The 21,676-nt window shown below is 36.0% G+C and overlaps 2 protein-coding genes and 1 long non-coding RNA gene across 6 annotated transcripts; all 3 read right to left on the bottom strand.

Annotated features, from left to right (window-relative positions):
* Positions 1-1,438: 1,438 nt before the first annotated feature.
* On the bottom strand, positions 1,439-3,657 carry LOC137719251 (cytochrome P450 CYP82D47-like). The gene is made up of 2 exons (XM_068458409.1): positions 2,649-3,657; positions 1,439-2,189 (listed from the first exon to the last, which is right to left on the bottom strand). Exons 1-2 carry the CDS (start codon positions 3,618-3,620, stop codon positions 1,566-1,568), a joined length of 1,596 nt encoding a protein of 531 aa, XP_068314510.1. The 5' UTR covers positions 3,621-3,657; the 3' UTR covers positions 1,439-1,565.
* Positions 3,658-12,016: 8,359 nt separating this feature from the next.
* LOC137715183 (uncharacterized) lies at positions 12,017-17,404 on the bottom strand. 4 transcript variants are annotated; one of them, XR_011065547.1, is made up of 7 exons: positions 17,202-17,404; positions 15,627-15,667; positions 15,219-15,285; positions 15,024-15,092; positions 14,672-14,737; positions 13,477-13,644; positions 12,017-12,461 (listed from the first exon to the last, which is right to left on the bottom strand). It is a non-coding gene; the product is annotated as an uncharacterized lncRNA (long non-coding RNA). The 4 variants fall into 4 exon arrangements; XR_011065545.1 differs by having other exon boundaries at positions 14,672-15,092; XR_011065546.1 differs by having other exon boundaries at positions 13,477-13,598; positions 14,672-15,092.
* Positions 17,405-18,505: 1,101 nt separating this feature from the next.
* LOC137741750 (cytochrome P450 82A3-like) lies at positions 18,506-21,153 on the bottom strand. The gene is made up of 2 exons (XM_068481477.1): positions 20,188-21,153; positions 18,506-19,737 (listed from the first exon to the last, which is right to left on the bottom strand). Exons 1-2 carry the CDS (start codon positions 21,142-21,144, stop codon positions 19,114-19,116), a joined length of 1,581 nt encoding a protein of 526 aa, XP_068337578.1. The 5' UTR covers positions 21,145-21,153; the 3' UTR covers positions 18,506-19,113.
* Positions 21,154-21,676: the final 523 nt, after the last annotated feature.

Here is a 21,676-nt window from a genome sequence, read left to right as displayed (position 1 = left end):
CTTTAGTTCTGAGCTCTTACCTCCTATCCCGTAAGCAACAATCTGACTCGAACCCTCTTGGATAATCGGTGTTCAGCTACTTCCTCTCTGGAGCCAATCCGCAGTAGTTCGCTTACTGTTCCATTGGTTCTTGCATCCGCTCTTCCTCTATAAATGTGCTCGGAATAAGCGTATGGATCTGGATGAACACATGGAAAAAGCATAAGCATTAGGACTCTCTTTCTTGAGCTTCTGCGTGGCTGGGGAAACCCAAGGAAACCAACGACACTAAGAATAATTTGTAGGGGAGTTGCACATAGATATAGATAATTGGTTGAGAATTGACGGAGCTCTGCGTCGACGGCTGAAACAAAAGGAGTTTTCGTAGAGCTGTGGGCGGCCTAAGAGAGAGAGAGAGAGGTGGTCAACGACTACCTAATATTGGAATGGATGGTGAAGGGTATAGAGGGAGAGGGATTTGTGCAAGCGCAGAGGTGAAACATGAATTGGGTGGGATTGGGCCGATGAATTTGACGGTGCAGTGTTGCCGGAGAAGATGAACTTGCAGGTGTGGGGCAATGTGGTGTGGTGTCACCGGAGAAGAAACAGAGAGAGAGGTTCGGAGTCGTCGAGCAGAGGGATTGAGAGTCTGGGAGGTTCGGGAGAGTTTTATTTTTTTTTATTAACGGTTGAGATCTAACTTCAAGCAAATCTAACGGCCACATATATTTCAAATACATATATATATATATATATATTATATATAATTATATTTGGTTTAGTTTTGTATCATCGAACATACCGCGTTTTAGTCCCAATTTTATACCGAGGTTTTAAGAATTGTTCGGTTTTGATTATTGAATAATTCGGGATTTTCAGGTTTGGTTTTTCTCAAGTTGGGCTCAAATTTTTCGGATCGGATTCCCTTTTTTGGGATTTCCTTCTTGTCTTACAAATAATGCTAGAAATACCATATTTTGATATATGCAAAGTGATGTAAGCAGTAAACATATCATTGCTATGCAAAATTTTGCACTTCTGAACAGTTTAGACCCAAGTTAATGTAATGAAAATCTCTCAGTTTTTTCAATCAATAATAAGAAAAACCTAATCAAAATTAGCTTTTTGATAATAATCGCAGATGGACTATTTTAATTTGTTTTGTTTGTGTATTGGCAAATGGGTGGGTTCTTTACAAACAAATTGAAAAACAAAAAAATCCGGAGGCAAGAGACCCAAAAGATAGCCCAATTGAAAATGTAAATAGAGGCTTTTTTGGGGTACTTTTTTATTGCTAAATATGCCCATTCTCAAACACTCATTATTGTTAGGTTTTATATCCACACACCTCATTTTACTTCTCACACATCTTTTGATAATTTTTGTTCGTTGATCTTCTTCAATTTATCTGATCCGACGGTCGAAAATTAAAAAGGTGTGTGAGAAATAAAATGTGATGTGTGGATATCACACTCCTTGATTTATTGATATTACGATTACAAAGATGGACACATAATTATACATAATTAATAACAACGAAAATCTCTTATTCATATCGCACACATAATATTCTATATTTTCTTCTTTTATCCATAAAGTTCAGAAGATAAGCGAGGTTTGATGAGAACATTGAGTGGAGCTGCCTTAACGTTGGTCATTCCAAAACTCTCTGTCATATCAATTGGTGCACTCGACGGGTTTGAGATTTCAAACGCATGCAGAAAACTAGCCAATGTAAATTGCACCACTTGAAGACCAAATGCCAAACCAGGGCATGATCTTCTACCACTTGAAAAAGGAATAAATTGAAAATGCTGACCCTTCAGATCAACATCCTTGTGCGTGGTAAGAAATCTCTCTGGCTTGAACTCGAATGGCTCAGGCCAATATTTCGGGTCAGTTTGGATCTTCCAGAAGTTTGGGATGAACCGGGTGCCCTTTGGAATATGGTAGCCGGCAATGGTGCAATCTTCAGTGAATATACGCGGTCCTGCTAATGGTCCTCCTGGGTACAAACGTAATGTCTCCTTTACAATAGCTTGGATGTAGACCAAGCTGCTTATATCTTCCTCACTCACAACTCTTTGTTTGCCTATTTTGGTGTCCAGTTCGTTTAGAGCTTTTTTCATAACGTGAGGGTTGTTCAGCAATAACGATATTGCCCACGTCACTGCCACCATGGTGGTATCACCACCTCCTGCAATAATAGCCTGCCCAAGGAATATTTGCTTGATTAACATTTATACATTCTTTAAGCGACGAAAATGTTAAAGGGATTATATTTTTAAATCACATCTTGTAAATCAAAGAATGTAACGGTTGATAGTTGAATTTTATTCTTAAAGATTTAATGAAAGAATCTAACCATCAACCACCACATCATATGATCTACAGATACAGTCTAACAAGATAATATCTCTACCATCATCCATTGATGAGCAGACAAATATACCACATGAGTCATATATAAAATTGGAAATCATATGTTTTCAAAAAAAAAAAAAAAAAAAAAAATTCTTGTCTAATGTTTTCATTTTCTTTTTATAGACCATGCAATTAGCTTATAAGTATTGAAAAGTAAAAATAAAATCTTGATGTGTTTAGTGTCTACCTCCAGCCTTTTCTGGTTAATTATTTGCCTGCAAAATTAATGAATTATATATACGTACCACGCTTGTGGCTTTGGTGATCGTATCAGCATCAAAACCGCCAAGGTCTGCACCATCAAGCGCAGAAAGCAACGCATCCATCAAGTCCTGTTTTCCTTTTGCATCACCTTTTGCTCTCCTCTGCTTATGCTCTTCAACCCACTCTGCAATAATGGCGTCCATTTCCGTTGCACTTTTCTTCATTGCCTTCTCATGTCCACCCCAATCCAACCACCGCAGATAAGGAACCGCATCACCCAACAAAAACATGCCCAGATAATCAAATAACTCCCTCAATGCAGTCTGAACCCTACGCGCTTCTTTCTTCTCATCCCCAGCGGCAGCCACCGAATACCGCTTTCCGGCCACCGTTGTAAGAATAACGTTCAGCATCATGTCCGCAAACCATTGCTTTAGCTCTACAACCACTCCATCTTTCGAGCCCTCCTTTTTCTTTGTACTCCAAAGTTCGTGCAATTCTTTTAAGAAAGTAGCCACTTCCGACACTCGAACGTGCTTGAGCAGCTCAACCTTCCGGACTGAGAGCAACTCCAAGGTAACGATCTTGCGAATTTCTCGCCAATAGGGTCCAGGTGGTCCGAACGCAAACATGGCATAGTCGTAGCTAACGTGATCTACAACCACCATCTTTGGGCGAGAGAGTATGCTCAAGTCGTTGGTTGTGTAGCATTCTTTTGCGATCTCACTGCTGCTTATCACCAACGACGGTTGGACGCCAAGGCGGATAGTGAAAATGGGTCCGTACTTGTCCGCCATGGCTCCCAAAGTTATGTGAGGAGGTGTGGAGCCTCCGAGCAAATGAAGGTGACCAAATATAGGCCATCCACCCTTGGCTTCTGGTGGTGATAACTTGCCCTTGTGATTGGCAGCTCTCCATCTTCGAGATAAGTAATAGAACACGATGATTACTGTGAACAGGCCAGCAGTGATAGAGTTAGCATAAGGGAGAGAATCCATTTTTGCAACTATCATTAGAAAGCTAGAGGCAAAATGATTTTTACTGAACTGGGTGAAGGCTTAAGTTGATTTGTCGCCTTGTCATACACACACGTATATATAGGAGAAAGGGCTTGATTATTACGTATGGTTGTATTGAAATACATAACTCTTTATCTCCTAGTTGAGGGGAGAAATGAAAAACTTATGACTAACTAAAAGGTAAAAGATAGATTATAATTTTTTTTTAACGAATGATATTATCTACATTAAAAGGATGGAGAGTGCACTAAGTTTTACAATGAATTAGTAATAATGGGGTTCAAATTTAACTTTAGCGAGAATCGAACCTAAGAACCCACATAGAATTAATTGTGTACATCAAACATGCAATAGGAATACTTTAAGAATTAGAAAAATGTAAAATCTGTAAAGTAAAGGTATAATTGATGAATTTGTTTATGTGGATCTTAATTATTAAGAGAAAAAATTATGTTGGGTTCTACGTAGAACATAGGGCTGGGCATTTAAAAAAAAAAAAAACCGACTAAGCTGCTTGAATCCCACCCGAAGCTCGGTTTGGCAATCGATTCCCAAAACTTTTAGGGTACGGTTAACAAAACCGATCCGTATATATTTAATTTTATTTTTGAATCATAATTAATACGTGTAATAATATTAATGGTTAGTTATTTACGGGTTATCATGTTTTCACTACATGAAAACAAAACCTGGTTAGTTTAAGAGTCTTTTTGGAGAAGAACAGAGGGACCATTTAGAGAAGGCAGCAACTGCTGCTTTGGTGCTCTCCTTGGGCTGCTTCATTTGTGATTTCTTTAAAGCAATTACTCATATTGGTGCTACGTTATGTAGCTTTTGGAAGACTTTTCTCGCTTGTTAATGACGTGATTGATTACTTTTCAAAAATACCTTCTTCTATTTTTGGAAAAAACAATATTTTCTACACTAAAGGAATGAAATTGAGTTTAGCTTCATAATAAGTTAGCAATAATATGGTTCAAAAATATTGTTATCTATATTCTATCTATCCATCGTTACAAAGTCAAAATATAAAAATAGTAACACATTCAAAATACTTGAAATTATGCCTTGCTTTTTAAAACTCCTTAATGACAATTTAATTAAGAATGACGTGATTGCTTACTTTTCTAAAAGTGCTGTTCAGAAGATATAAAAATGAGACATTCAAAGTAGTTAAAAATAGAATAGGATATCTCATGAGCTCAGGATGAGGATCTTTCTCATCAGGTTATCCAGACCATTTAAATTTAATTCAACGATTAAATTTGAATGATTTGAATAACCTGATTAGGAGGATCTCCATCCTGAGCTCAGAAAATGATCATCTTCCCTTAAAATTTAAAAATACCCTTTCCTTATCATAACTCTTAAAAAAATACAATTTAATTGAGGATGACAAAATAGTAAAACTGCTCAATCCCCCCCGTTTTTCTAGACGTTTATCGAATTTTGATTATTTTGAAGATTTATTATTTTGTGACACGGTTGGTTTGGACCTTTTACGTATCTGTTCGTTGCAACATACAAGTAAGATGGGATTGTCTTCTGTGTGATGTGTAATTTTAATATCATTGACCCCACGAAAATAACCTTACAAAAAAAAAAAACAAACTCTACGTTGGAATTGGTCTAGCGCTCATTATTTTTATACATAGGGGACAATTCCAGTCAGGGATGATCTACTGAAAAAATATCATTGACCCCACGCTAAGGGATGACCTACTGATTGAAAACTTATTTCATACTTATATATAATACACGGTATGTTTTGGATTAGATTTTTAACGCATTTGTATCACACGATAATGGTCAATGAGAGATTGAAATGCATCTGTGAGTCTTTTTGATCCCCAAAAGGTAGACTGTTGTGACGAAACTACCAAGTAATTTTTTATCACACATTGATGACATACTAATCATTTTAGTCCCTTTTGTGGTGATTAAGTTTGTGTCTAAACTTGCTTAGATTTGAGCTCTCTGTCACTTATTTTTTTGTCCTTTTTTCATTCCATTTTTTCTCCCAAAATCTTCCCTCTATGGTTGTTTGGATAGTGTGGGGGTGTGGCAAGAGATGGAGCCGAATTTTTATGGTGTGGGTTGTCTAGGTATAGTGCGGCTTTTGTCCATGTCAAATTTGCCTTTTTGAGCTTGTGTCTTTCTTTTATGTCTCATGGTGGCGTTGATGGGGTTTACCGTGATGCAACTGATAGCTTCGTTGGTAGTTTTGTGTGTAGAGTTCTTATTATAACGGTCACTATTTGTTTCTTTTGAAGTTGGTGTTGCATGTATATGTAAACAGTGCTCTTTACTGGTTTTGCTGGCAATTTTTTGTGTAGAGTTTCTCATGAGACGGATTTGAAGTGATTGAATTTTTAGTTGCCGAGATTAAAGTATTTTAACTTTGGAGTGCTAGATGTGTTATCACGCTAGTCACACTCGAAGATCCGTCGATATAGTAGCTATTAGATTAGTCAAGTTGACCTTATTTTTTGTTTTAGAACTGTTTGTTTAAGGATCACTCAAATTTGATTTAGGACACTCTATTGAAGTTTGTACTTTTTAAAAAAAAATGCTAATCAAACCATTATCGTTTTGCCTCAAAAAATTCCTTTTCTCCATAATCTTGGTACCACATTAGGCATTGAGGCAATAACATACTTTTGATCCCGAGCAAAATGTATACCAAAGCAGAGTTGGTGGTTCGAATGAGGGAGCCCCTTATCATTTCTCCTCAACGAAATAGTGTGGTAGGGAAAAAAACATGCAGAGGATCAGAATTCATAAAATAATGAGTCTTATGGGTTACACTCACACACACCGTCATTAGCTAGATACACTTGCAACTTAATCTAACACCGTGCAACTTAATCTGACACCTTTGTTTCAACTTTCACATTGTTGGATCACCTTGAAAGAACCCTCAAATAATTGAGTACAAATTCTCTCTAGATTTTAAAAAATTAAGTCTAAGGATTAAATGATTCAAGCCGTTGAAATTTGATTCAACGGTTACAAACAAGGGATCATTCTAAAAGTTATAATAATTGTAGTCGTTAGATCAAATTTCAAATATCCGGATAATTTGATCCTTATGCTCAGTTTTTTTTAAATCCAAAGAGGATGTGTACTCCAAATAATTAACATATGAACCCGCATATGGTGCGTTATTTGATATTATAATTTGCTATTTTTAATATTATAACCTCATTAGTCAAATATTGAATTAAGGAGCATCAAGCTGATTCGTGAAAAGTGTGATATTTCTTCGGCAACTTTCTACATGGCTTTAGACTTATTATTTAAACTTATCCCATAATATTTTCTTGTCAATATACAATTTTCTAAAGAACGACCAAATGGTTAAATCGCGCAGTCCCACATTTTTCTTGACGAATTTTGATTATTTATGACATGGTTGGTTTGGACCCTTTACTTTTCTGTTCGATGCAACTTGCAAGTAAGATAGGATTGTCTTCTGTGTGATCTGTGCATTATTTTAATATCATTGCCGCCACGAAAATAATCTTACAAAAAAAACTCTACACTAGAATTGGTCTAGCATTTGGAATTTTTATACATTGAATAACGGTCATCCTTAACCGCTACAGGATGATCCACTGATTGAAAACAAATTTCATAACCATGTTTTATTTGAGTATATTTTGGGTTAGATTTCTGATGCGTGTAAATTACACAATACTGGTTAAGGAGAGGCTAAAGTGCATTTATAAGTCTTTTTTGTCACCAAAAATGTAAACTATTGTGCCTAAGCCGCTAAGTGATTTTTTTTTTTTTTTTTTTTCAACCAATCAGTCTCTCAAAATCTCCCATCTGTGGTTGTTTTGGGTAGTGTGGGTTGGCAAGAGATCATTTCCGAATCCCTTCCACCAAATCCATCCAATCACCTAATCCGGGCTTTTGAAATTTGATTCAACGGCTAAAATTATTATAACTTTTAAAGAGACCCCTATTTGTAGCCGTTTAATCAAATTTTGATTGAGTGGATTTGGTTGAAGGGATCCGGAGATGATCCATTTCTGTGTGGGTTTGGCAAGAGATGAAGTTGAATTTTTATGATGTGGGTTTTCTAGATTATAGTGCGGCTTTCGTCCATGTTAGATTTGTCTTTTTGAGCTTGAGTTTTTATTTCATGTCTTATGATGGCATTGGTACGATTTATCATAATGCAATTGATGACTTCGTTGGTAGTTTTGAGTGCAGAGTCATTCTTGTAATCATCACTAGTTTTTTATTTTGTAGTTCCTTTTTTAAGTTGGCGTTGCTTGTATGTAAATATTGTTCCTTTACTAGTTTTGCTGGCAATTTTGTACACAGAGTCTCTCATGAGGCGAGTTATGATGTGATTGAATTTGTAGTTGCCGAGATTGAAGTACTTTTGGCTTTGGAGTGTTGGATGTGTTATCATGCTAGTCACATCCAAAGATCCGCCAATATGGGGGCTATTAGATTGGCCAAGTTGGCCTTGTTTTTTGTTTTGGAATCCATTGTGTTTGGGAATCATTAGGATTTATCCAAGATACTCTATTTGAAGTTTATACTAATGCTAATAAAACTGTTATTATTTTGCCTGAAAAAAGATCATTTTCTCCGTAGTCTTGGTACCACATGGGGCATTGTTAGTCCCACTCACATACACCATCATTAGCTAGATACTCCAACGTAATCAACACCTTTGTTTCAATTTCCATTGGGTCACCCTGAAAGGAATCCGGATCTTCTTTGTGAGGACCCCAGAGATTCCTGAATCGTATCCGTTCATCGTACATTGTGCGATTAGAAATCATTTTAAATATTTTTATTTAAAATTAAACAAAAATAATACCTGACAAAAACTAACTGCACGATGTACGATGAACGGATCAAAGCAGCTGAATCCACATTAATAAAAGCGGTTTTTCAACTTCCATCTACATTTTATTGAATTTACATTAAGATTAGAAAAAATAATATTTAATAAACAACTGATTGGTAGCCCATTGTGAGGCTAAGCACACTCTCTCCCCCTTAGTGTAAATAACATCGTTTGTTAAAATTTAAAAAAAAAAAAAAAAAAAAAACCATTTGATAACTAATTGAATCACATTATTATGCGCGTGCGAGAGATTTTTTGTATATATAAGTGGCACTACACACCTCTAAAGTGTTTCAAAATAGAGAAATTGTATTTAATAAACAACTGTGTGCAAAAGACATTTTTGAATCACAGTGCGTTACGCATGACTTATAAGATGTTTCAACACAATATTCATGATTTTTCGTACTTTTTATTATATTTTTCTTTCCCCTTCACATGGGCACCATCAACTTGCACTCATCCTTTCATTTTTTTTTTTTTTTTAATTATTCTTTTCTCTCTTCCCACTTATATTTATATTATATTTTATGATAATCAAATTACCAAATTACCCATGCATTATTTGATATATTATATTGGGCTGGTTTTGGATTTTTTTTGTTGAGGGTCAATTTTGTCCTAATATTTTTGTTGAAGCCATGACACCAAATTCCCACTGTTCCTTGCCCTTCTCGCAATTCAATAATATTTTCTCATTTGTGTACAATATAATATAAGGATATTCTCGTAAAAGTGTGACTTTGTGTGAACTTTCTAACCCCTCATTTTTTGCACAATGGTCTCTAATATTCGAACAAAAATAACGTTAAATTGTGAGGTGATAGAAATTTATATAAAATTTCATTTTAAAAGAATCTCCTTAACATTTTTCATATAATATTGCGCCCTTAATTTTGTTAAATCATTTTGGCCCATTATTTATTAAATTGAAGGTATATTTGTCATTTTGATCCTTATTTAACATAATTTTGCATAGAATGACCAGAATGATTGATAATGGACAATCTCAAGGACCACTTATATTGATTTCAAATCTTAGGGACCAAAATGATGTGTTATGCAAATCTCATGGACTATTTTGACTAAAAAACCTATCTTTTAATGGGATCGTGCGACTATTAGTTAACTAAAGCTTTATTCTTTTTTTTTTCTTTTCAAGGACTATATGTTTGTCACGTTATCATTTAACAGTTAACTTAACAGATTTTTTAACTAACGTATGAAATGAAAATAAATGATAAGTAGATATATAAGATTGAAATGTTTTAAAGATATTGTATGAGGTTGCAATCCCACTAAAACTTAAAGGTGCAAAATATAATTTACTCTTTTCTTTATATAATAATAAAAATTAAAGAAATACAAATAAACTCACAAAAAGTCAATCACCCCATCATCTCGATAACCACCCGTTGCCCGCTCGTCGACCGTTTTGCACCACATTACTACGAAGGAGGACGAGTTATCTTTACTGCATATCAATAACGAAAAAAAAAAAAAAAAAAAAAGATCCTCGACGGATTCTTTTTCTAGGGATTCGAAAAATTTTGTGATCATAATTGTTCATTGTATATCGTGCGATTAGTTTTTGTTGGCTATTATTTACATTTCATTTTAAATTTAAAATTTAAAATAATTTATGACCATACAATGTACAATAAACAGTCATGATCACAAGATCCCCAAATCCCTAAAAAAATGATCCGAGAATGATCCTTTTCCAAAATGTAGTGACCAATATGTCCTTACTCAAGGTCAAGACTTTGAAACACCATTTTTATTTCGCCGAAAAATCATTAAAGATATCAATTGATTCAATAATTGAATTGTTGCAATTCTTGTATTATTAGTCTAGAGTTTATCCTTTTAACGACAAATATTCTTTTGGGAGCAGTATGGGCTAATGAAGCAAGGAGATGATATTAAAATTGGGATCCAAAGGAGACTGGGGCATTTATTACTTGCAGCCCAAATAACGAATATGAGACCGACTTTGTAAGAAAACCAAGAACCAAAAAGGAGAAAATTAGAATTAGATGCTTTATTTTAGACTTTTATAGGCTAAACATTTATGCTTTTTGAGTTTTTGATTAAGCTTTCGAAACATTTGATTAAGATACTTAGACTTGGATTATTTCAGATTAATTGAAATTAATTTACATTTAAATATCTGCTATATATTTTAAATAATTTCAACTATATTTAAGTCCAAAAATTTAAACTTTTCAAATCTAAATGTAAACCAACATCAAATGGAAACGTACCAATATTAAATGAAAACGTACCAACGTCAAACGAAAACGTACCAACCCTGAATTAAAATGTACCCAATTATAAACTATATTAAAATGAATATTTATCTTTTTGGAATGTTTAAAAATATGTTTGATTCATACACAATGCTCTAGACAACCTTGTTTTTTGGTAGATAAGTCTCTAAAACAACTTTTAGTTGATCGGAGATAAATCCTTATTATTATAGATGATGCTAAATAATAACGATAAATCATATAATTTTGAATTAACAAAAAAGGCTATTATCCGTTAATTAAAGTAATTTAAACTTTTACATTGTTAATGACTCTTTCTATAAAAAAAATAATTAATCAAAGTAATTCCTCATTATTAGGACAAAAAGTAAAAAAACTTATGTTTTGAAAACAAACGTACCAAAAATTCAAATGTACCAAAAACTAAATGTACCAAAATTCAAATGTACTAAAAATCCAAAGGTACCAAGAAGCCAAATGGACAAAAAATTCAAACGTATCAATTAACTAAATGTACCATTATAATCAGACGTACTGATATAACCAAACGTACATAACAACGAGTTTTGTTACATTCTATTTAATTTACTAAAATAAATATTTTAATAAAAAAAAATTAAATCATCATAATAAGAGATACATAAAAATAGGAGAAAAAAAGGGAATGCTAATGTGAATAGACTTCTAATGAAATAAAATCAAAGTATCAAAATTGTAGGGAAAATGTTTAATCAAATTTGCAAAAGGAATAGATGTTTAACCGATGACATTTAAAAACGAGGCGTCTATATCAAAACGTCCCAACCCAAAAATTGGTAACTGGTTGAAAATACGTCATGATGGCATGATTAAATTTTTGAGAGCACAACGTACAAGACGAAGTCAAATACCATATAAAAAACACAGAAGGGAATACATTACCTGGCCTTGAATGCCCATTTGCATTACTACAATTGATTCCAATATCATGAGAGGAAGGACTGGAGGAGGAGGAGGATCAAAGAGAGTGAGGCACTGAGGAATGACGATTCGATCGAAAGAAAAAACACAAAACCTAATTGAGAAATGATTAAGTGCAGTCGCACTAGGTTAAACCAATTTGGTTTTGACCACTTATCTAATGATGCTTGTATACCACTAATAAACTTTAATTAATTATTTAAAATAGCCATTCACTTCAGTTTGCCCGATTCTTTCAAGATGAAAACCAAAACTGAAACTGGTATGAACGGTTTGGTCCGGTTCTTGAACCTAAGTTGACTTTTTTTTTTGTCAACATGGTATTTTATGGTCCATTTTGGCGAGGTTCTATGGTTTCTATGCCCACCCCTATTTTTTATAGTAGAATCCTTCCATACTTACGTTCTTCAGTCAAGGTAATGAACATATTTCACCTTTTTTGAATAATGTATCTTCATTATATAAACTTAAATCGTTAATTTTATAAACTTCATTTAAAGCATTGAACTTGTGCTAGATGCGTCCATTTTCGAGTGCAAAAGCCAATGCCATGGAGAAATCTCCCGTTAGTTCTGAGATCTTACCACCTCTACCGTAGGCAACAATCTGACTCGAACCCTCTTGGATAATCGGTGTTCTGCTACTTCCTCTCTGGAGCCAATCCGCGGTAGTTGGCTTACTGTTCCATTGGTTCTTGCATCCCCTCTTCCCTTATAAGAAGCAATGCATCTGGATGAACACATGGAAATAGTGTAAGCATATGGGCCTGTAGGGAGTAAATGCTAGCAAGGCTTGAGTCTGCTAGGACTCTCTTTCTTGGGCTTCTACATGGCTGGGGAAACCCAAGAAAACCAACGACACAAAATAATTTGCAAGGGAGTTGCACATAGATATAGATAATTGGTTGAGAATTGGCAGAGCTTTGCGTCGACGGCTGAAACAAAAGGAGTTTTCGTGGAGTTGTGTGCGGACTAAGAGAGAGGTGGTCATCGACTACCTAATATTGGAATGGGTGGTGGAGGGTTGAGAGGGAGAGAGATTTGTGCAAGCGCAGAGGTGAAACATGAATTGGGTGGGATTGGGCGATGAATTTGACGGTGCAGTGTTGCTAGAGATGATGAGCTTGCAGGTGTGGGGCAGTGTGGTGCAAATTACCATGTGGTGGGGTGTGGTGTGATATGCGGTGTGGTGTCACCGTAGAAGAAACAGAGAGGGTCGGGGTCGTCGAGGAGAGGGATTGAGAGTTTGGGAGGTTCTGAGAGAGACTGAGAGAGGTTTAATTTCTTTTATAAATGGTTAAGATATAACTTCAAGCGCGTGTGAAAGGTATTTTTTTAATCACGGCGCGCTACGCACGACTTATACATTTTAGATGTATTTACATGCGATGATTGGTTTAATGTATAGAAACATAAAATGAAGGCGATTATCATCTCTAATAATACAGGCAGGAATTTAAAGCATTTTGTCTAGAATATGTAAAAAAAAAAAAAAAAAGTAATAAATAACAGAGAAGATCCTTATAATTTAGTTGCAACTAAAAGCTAAATAAAAAGTATAAAAACAATCCAAAAACTTCAATTGACCTTGACACACTTGACAGCAAAACATATCATGAACTCATATCGTTTCATCCTGTTGAAAATTTAATGCGTTTAGTTAAAATCAAATATTAGCATTATTTGTGATTGAATTGCATTAAAAGTTGAAAAAGGGAATTAAACATTAAGAGAAAGAATGTAACCTTATGTTGAATTCGAGGGAAGCAAAATATCTTTGTACACAACATTTCTTGTGAAGACTCCTTCATGACCGTGTAATTCTCCTTTCTTTACCAAGACTTTTGTTGTAGACGCTGAAACTCCTCTTGATAAAGCCACGTACAAATGTTTAATTTTTCTACCTATTTACTCTTTGGCAAGAAAATATATAACATGAAATGAAGAGTACTCACAATAAAGAAGTAAGGATGTGTGTCGTATTTGAAGAACATATGAGTACCAAATAGAAAACAGAACAATAAAGACACAAATAATATGTATTTTACTCATTTGATTTTTATGGTGGGTGAATGAATTGACTTAAGGATCACAAAAAAGGGATTATTTCATTTATAGGTGACATAAAAATGCATGGACAAAACAGACACTGTCATTTGGTGAGGCAGATTAGATAATTGTGTCAAAGTGTTGTGCTATAATCGTGTCATCGTGTCATAGTGTTCTACCTATTCTATCGCTAGCACTTGAACTTGGAAGCAAGCTACAGCTACCTTGAATCAATCAATCAATGAATGAATGAAAAAAAAATCGCTTACGATTCGGGGACCCCGAATTACTCTACACACTCTACATTCACTCCACATCAACCTTGTGTATACCATATTCGTCTATTGATTTCAAATCCGAAGGCGACGATACTTCCTTTTGCACTGTTAACCCTATCCTATCTTTCTCTGGGGCTTGGTTCTTAGAAATGGGGTCGAGACTGAAGTTTTACTTCAAGTCGCTTACCCTTCATGCAGTCACCTTTTGCTATTATTTTTTTTGTACCATTTCTATGGTTTCCCGTCTGTGTTTCTGGTGTTTTGCTTTCGTACGCAAGTCTTTGGACATGACCTTCCTTTTAAATTCTACTTACCGTGAAAAAAAAAAAAAAAAAAAAAAACCTCCACCTGAAGGTTCCTGACATAATCTAAAACACTATTCTCCAACCGTTTGGAAAGCAAAAGCACGTACATGCTTAATATTGATCACGATGGTGTTGAAATCACTCAAGTACGAAAAATGTAAAGTCTTATCTCATGTGAAGATTAATTAGTGTTTTGTTCTAAAGTAAGCATAAAAAGATGATGCCTTTGACGGCATTCAAAGTAAATATTAAACATGTTGTGCGATTGTCTACCATCTAACAAATTAAGAATGAAATAAAGGAAATACCTTAGTAATGCAGTAATTCTGTTTGTATCTCTGTTTAAATGCTCCACTAATTCAATGCACCAAAGCCTATTTAACCAAAAAGAAATGAGCAGAATGTAGACAGGGAATTGATATTAGTAATGCAAACCACTAAATGAAACGCATATATACCCACTACCGATTAATAGTCCATGTTTGTAATCCCTATTCAAGCTTGACAGGACCAAAACAAATGAGGTTGAGAATTGAGTATAAAAGATTAAGATTGAGAGTTGAAATGTTGTACCGAGCAAGACTCTTTCTCGACCTGACATTATGCTGTTGTAACAATTATGCCAGTAGAATGCAAACAGCAAGAGAAGGAGATACCTACCATTGGAGATAACTTTTATTTGAAAACACCTCTTGGAAGTATTTAACCCGCTCTCACCCGAATGTATTTCTGGCATATCGAAAACAACAGAAAAGAACATTCCTATTAATTTCACTACCTGTGATAATAAAAAATGAAACAGATAACAAATTTTATAACAAATGTTGGTCTGCAGAAGCACCATATAGCAGACACCTTTGAAGTCATCCGCAAGTATTTTCTTCCAACGCTTCGATTTCCATCCCCTGCTCTTGTATAGAGTCTGTAAACGTAGTAGTAAAACACACAGTTAAGTAAATTCCATAGCTTGAAGCATAATTTAGTAAAAATTCTTAGCCTTACGATAAAAATCACACATTTCGATCAAATCCCATATCCTGAAAACCTCAAAAAATAAAAAATAAAAAATAAAAAAAAAGATTATATCAACAAATTATGTGAATTGAAAAAGACCAAAGCATATTTAAGATTATACCAACAAATTATATCCACAAATTATGCAATTGGAGTTTCTGGGTAACTTTAAATTCCCCAAAAAGCAATCTAAAATACCAAAATCAGTGACAAACTACAAAGCCAACATAAAAAAAATCGAAAACTTACGGAAGAGATTCGACTTTGTAGTCCCAATCCTTTTCACGAATCTGCAAGAAAAAAAGAAAATGAAAAGAGTGAAAAATCAAAACTGGACTTGGGGATTTTCCGTGGCTCTGTAGATGCCCAATCTCTTTTAGAGCAACTCCAGCCCATGCCCAATGGACTGGCACCAAGTGAAGAAAATGGACTGGCACCACATTTTTCTGCTCCAGCCCGTGCAATTGACTGGCACCCAGCCCGTGCCAGTCAACAGCCCAGCCCAAAATGGACAGACCCATTCCCCGGCCTGTGTCTTGGCGCGTGCAACACACGCGGGTTGCGGGGCGAGTAGCCGACAGGCCTTGCAGGCGGCGGGGTCCGCGTGCAGGCCAACTTGCATGAGTCCGGGAATGTGCTACGTGGCCACCTTAGAGCCGTTGGATTTCCAACGGCTAGTTTTTGTAGGCCGTTGGATTTCCAACGGTAAAAAAAATTTAAATTTAAATTTTAAATTGGACCGTCCGATCACAGATCAACGGTCCACGTTTATTTCACCAAAAATTAAAAAAAAAAAAAAAAAAAAAAAGGCCCAACGGTCAGAAATTTGACCGTTGGCCACGTGGCAGCGTGTTGGCTGTTGGATTTGATTATTTTTCAAATCCAACGGTCCAGATTAATTACAACATTAAAATTTATTAAAAATTAATTAAAAAATGTCAAAATTTTTTTAAAAAATACAGAAAAATTTTAAAAAATTAAATTTTTTTTTCTATAAATACCTAACCCTCATCTTCCACCTTACACCACATTTCAATATTTTCTACACTTTCTACACTTTCTACATTTGAATATTTTGTACACTTTGAGAGAAAAAAATGACTTCGTGGAAGCTCAGTGAAGATGTTACGTTGTGTGAATGTTGGGTTCGCACTACTCATGACCCGATTACGGGTAATGAGATGGATAAGCGAGAAATGTGGAGTAAAATTACGAAATCGTTCAACGATGTACATGGAAAAGATGTACATGGAAAAGATGCCAGATCTAGTCAAGGTCTTCAAGGTCGTTGGAAAAAACTCAACGCATCCTTTACTTGTTGGAAAAACGCCCTCTCTCATGCTTCTGGTAATTTGCGTAGTGGGACAAGTTTAGCGGATGAGGTAACAATATTTTTATTTATTTATATAAAAATCCTATATTGGTTAAAAATCCTATTCGAAATTAAAACTATTTTTTTTTTATTATTTTATAAAAAAATTATTTAATATTTTAAATGGACTGGGTGCCAGCGCATTTTGTAGGGGTGGAGATCGTTTGTGCCAGCGCATTTTTAGACTAGGTGCCAGCACATTTTTTTTTGGGGTGGAGATGCTTTGGCCTATTACTGTTCATTGAGTCTGTTACTGTTCAATTAAGTGGATAAATGGGCTGGGTGCTGGCACAAAGTGGATAGGGGTGGAGTTGCTCTTAACACTCATAATCTCACCCATTGAGTAAGGTAGTCACTATTCCCAAACTAACTGACAGAAAAAAAAAAAAAAAAAAAAAAAAAAAAAAAAAAAAAAAAAAAACCCTAGTTTTTTAAATTGGAAAGTTGGGTACCTCCGGATGGCACTGAAGGCGACGGGGAGTAGGTGGAGGAGAGAGAATTGCTAATATCACTTCTTGTTTTGGGTAGCAATATCACAAAAACATCAAATTTTGCATCCAAAATATAATCTCCGGGAAGAAAACTGATTCTTTTCCTCCGGGAAGAACGGGTGTGGTTCTTGAGATGAGTCAAAGAGTTCCAATACGCGTAATATCAAAGATGTCACATCCCGGCCCGGGGCAGATCACTTCTTGGGCCCGCTCCACCACCGTAGCACGATATTGTCCGCTTTGGGCTTACCATTCCCTCACGGTTTTGTTTTTGAGAACTCACGAGCAACTTCCCAGTGGGTCACCCATCATGAGATTGCTCTAGCCTCCTTCTCGCTTAACTTCGGAGTTCCTACGGAACCCGAAGCCAGTGAGATCCCAAAAGGCCTCGTGCTAGGTAGGGATGGGAATATATATTTAAGGACCACTCCCCTGGGCGATGTGGGATGTCACAATCCACCCCCCTTAGGGGCCCGACATCCTCGTCGGCACACCACGACCAGGGTTAGGCTCTGATACCAAATTGTCACATCCCGGCCCGGGGCAGATCACTTCCCGGGCCCGCTCCACCACCGTAGCACGATATTGTCCGCTTTGCGCTTACCATTCCCTCACGGCGGGACCACTTCCCGGGCCCGACTCCACCACCGTAGCACGATATTGTCCGTTTTGGGCCCCGACCACGCCCTTACGGTTTTGTTTTTGGGAACTCACACGAGAACTTCCCGATGGGTCACTCATCATGGGATTGCTCTAGCCCTCTTCTCGCTTAACTTCGGAGTTCCTACAGAACCCGAAGCCAGTGAGCTCCCAAAAGGCCTCGTGCTAGGTAGGGATGGGAATATACATTTAAGGATCACTCCCCTGGGCGATGTGGGATGTCACAAAAGAATTCCTCCGGGTGTGGTTCTTGTGTGGGACGACGACCGTTTCTTTTGCTTCCATCACGTGGATTCTTCCCGCAAGATAGTGGGAAGAAAACTGCTTCTAATGTTTTGTTAATTTAATTTTTTTTATGACAAAATTATCCCTGCTATTTTGTTTCTATTATTTTCAGTTAGTTTTGGATTTTTTTTGTTTGAGGGGCTTTATAGTTCAATTTTTTTGGTGAAGCCCTAAGACACCAAACTATCCTTCTGACTTCCTAATATTAAAGATTAATGATATATATTTTTTCGGTTTAGTTTTGTATTATCGAACATACTGCAATTTAGTCCCGATTTTTATACTGAATTTTTTAGAATTGTTCGGTTTCGATTACCGAATAATTTGGGATTTTCAGGTTTGATTTTTCTGAAGTCAGGCTCAAATTTTTCGGATCAGATTCGGTCTTTTTGGATTTCTTTCTTGCCATACAAATAATATTAGAAATATCTTGATATCACATTACTGATATGCAAAGTGATGTAAGCAGTAAACATATCATTGTTGTTCAAATTTTGCACTTCAGAACAGTTTAGACCCAGGTTAATGTAATGAAAATCTCAGTATCAGTTTTCCAATCAATAATAAGAAAAACCTAATCAAAATTAACTTTTCGATAATAATCGCAAATGGACTATTTTATTTTGTCCTGTTTGTGTACTGGCGAATGGGTGGGTTCTTTACAAACAATTGAAAAACAAAAAATCCGGAGGCAACAGACCCAAAAGAGAGCCCAATTGAAAATATAAATAGAGGCATTTTTGGGGTACTTTTTTATTGCTAAATATGCCTATTCTCAAACACTCATTATTGCTAGGTTTTTTATCTTATATTGGCAGTTGATTTATTGATTTTACGATTACAGATATAGACATATAATTATATATAACTAATAACAACCAAAATCTCTTATTCATATCCCACACTTAATATTCTATATTTTCTTCTTTTATTCATAGAGTTCAGAAGATAAGCGAGGTTCGATGAGAACATTGAGTGGAGCTGCCTTAACGTTGGTCATTCCAAAACTCTCTGTCATATCAATTGGTGCACTCGACGGGTTTGAGATTTCAAACGCATGTAGAAAACTAGCCAATGTAAATTGCACCATTTGAAGACCAAATGCCAAACCAGGGCATGATCTTCTACCACTTGAAAAAGGAATAAACTGAAAATGCTGACCCTTCAGATCAACATCCTTGTGTGTGGTAAGAAATCTCTCTGGCTTGAACTCGAATGGCTCAGGCCAATTTTTCGGGTCAGTTTGGATCTTCCAGAAGTTTGGGATGAGCCGGGTGCCCTTTCGGATATGGTAGCCAGCAATGGTGCAATCTTCAGTGAATATACGCGGCCCTGATAATGGTCCTACTGGGTACAAACGTAACGTCTCCTTTACAATAGCTTGGATGTAGACCAAGTTGCTTATATCTTCCTCACTCACAACTCTTTGTTTGCCTATTTTGGTGTCCAGTTCGTTTAGAGCTTTTTTCATAACATGAGGGTTGTTCAGCAATAACGATAGTACCCACGTCAATGTCACCATGGTGGTATCGCCACCTCCTGCAATAACATTCTGCCCAAGGAATGTTTGCTTGATTAACATTTATACATTCTTTAGGCGACGAAAATGTTAAAGAGATTATCTTTTTAAATCACATCTTGTAAATCAAAGAATGTAACAGTTGATAGTTGAATTTCATTCTTAAAGATTTAAAGAAATAATCTAACCATTAACCGTCACATTATGTGGTCTACAGATACTGTCTAAGAAGGTAATCTCTCTACAATCACTCATCGGTGAGCAGACAAATATGTCGCATGAGTCATCTATAAAATTGGAAATCATATGTTTTAAAAATAAAAAAAAATTATTGTCTAATGTTTTCATTTTATTTTTATAGACCATGCAATTAGCTTATAAGTATTGAAAAGTAAAAATAAAATCTTGATGTGTTTAGTGTCTAACTCCAGCCTTTTATGGTTAATTATTTGCCTGCAAAATTAATGAATTATATATACGTACCAAGCTTGTGGCTCTGGTGATCGTATCAGCATCAAAACTGCCAAGGTCTGCACCATCAAGCACAGAAAGCAACGCATCTATGAAGTCCTGTTCTCCTTTTGCATCACCTTTTGCTCTCCTCTGCTTATGCTCTTCAACCCACTCTGCAATAATGGCGTGCATTTCCGTTGCACCTTTCTTCATTGCCTTCTCATGTCCACCCCAATCCAACCACCGCAGATAAGGAACCGCATCACCCACCAAAAACATGCCCAGATAATCAAATAACTCCCTCAATGCAGTCTGAACCCTACGCGCTTCTTTCTTCTCATCCCCAGCGGCAGCCACCGAATACCGCTTTCCAGCCACCATTGTAAGAATAACGTTCAGCGTCATGTCCCCAAGCCATTGCTTTAGCTCTACAACCACTCCATCTTTCGAGCCCTCCTTTTTCTTTGTACTCCAAAGTTCGTGCAATTCTTTTAAGAAAGTAGCCACTTCCGACACTCGAATGTGCTTGAGCAGCTCAACCTTCCGGACTGAGAGCAACTCCAAGGTAACGATCTTGCGAATTTCTCGCCAATAGGGTCCAGGTGGTCCGAACCCAAACATTGCATAGTTGTAGCTAACGTGATCTACAACCACCATCTTTGGGCGAGAGAGTACGCTCAAGTCTTTGGTTGTGTAGCATTCTTTTGCGATCTCACTGCTGCTTATCACCAACGACGGATGGACGCCAAGGCGGATAGTGAAAATGGGTCCGTACTTGTCCGCCATGGCTCCCAAAGTTATGTGAGGAGGTGTGGAGCCTCCGAACAAATGAAGGTGACCAAATATAGGCCATCCACCCTTGGCTTCTGGTGGTGATAACTTGCCCTTGTGATTGGCAGCTCTCCGTCTTCGTGATAAGTAATAGAGCACGATGAATACTGTGAACAGGCCAGCAGTGATAGAGTTTGTATAAGGGAGAGAATCCATTATTGCAACTCAAACATTAGAAAGCTAGAGACTCTTATTTTTTGCCGAACCGGGTGTAGGCTTAAGTTTATATAGAGTCCTGTCATATACACACACAGATATACAGGAGTAATATGGGCACGTGTACTACGTATGAATCGATTGAAATAAATAACTTTTTATTCTTGAGACATGTTAAAGAGTAAAAGATAGAAGGTTTATAATAAAGAGTCGGATCATTTTCATTAAATTCACTTAATCAATCAATCTGGATTTTGGAAATTTGATTAAACGACTACAAATAAGGAACTTATTTAAAAGTTATAATAACTTTAACTATTAGATCAAATTTCTATAAAGAGAACTTATCCATTCTAATTGTTTTTTTTTTTGGCAAATCATTAATTTTCTTTACAACCTGTATAAAATTAATTGTGTCAATCAAATATGCAATAAGGATATTTTAGGTATTCGAAAAATATAAAATTTGTAAAATAAAGCATAATTAATGAATTTTCTTACGTGGATCATTGTGATCGGGAGTAAAAAAAAA

This window comes from Pyrus communis, chromosome 1 (assembly GCF_963583255.1).
Source record: "Pyrus communis chromosome 1, drPyrComm1.1, whole genome shotgun sequence".
Classification (NCBI taxonomy): domain Eukaryota; kingdom Viridiplantae; phylum Streptophyta; class Magnoliopsida; order Rosales; family Rosaceae; genus Pyrus; species Pyrus communis.
The sequence above is the reverse complement of the archived record's forward strand: the minus strand, read 5'-3'. Positions and strand labels throughout refer to the sequence as shown.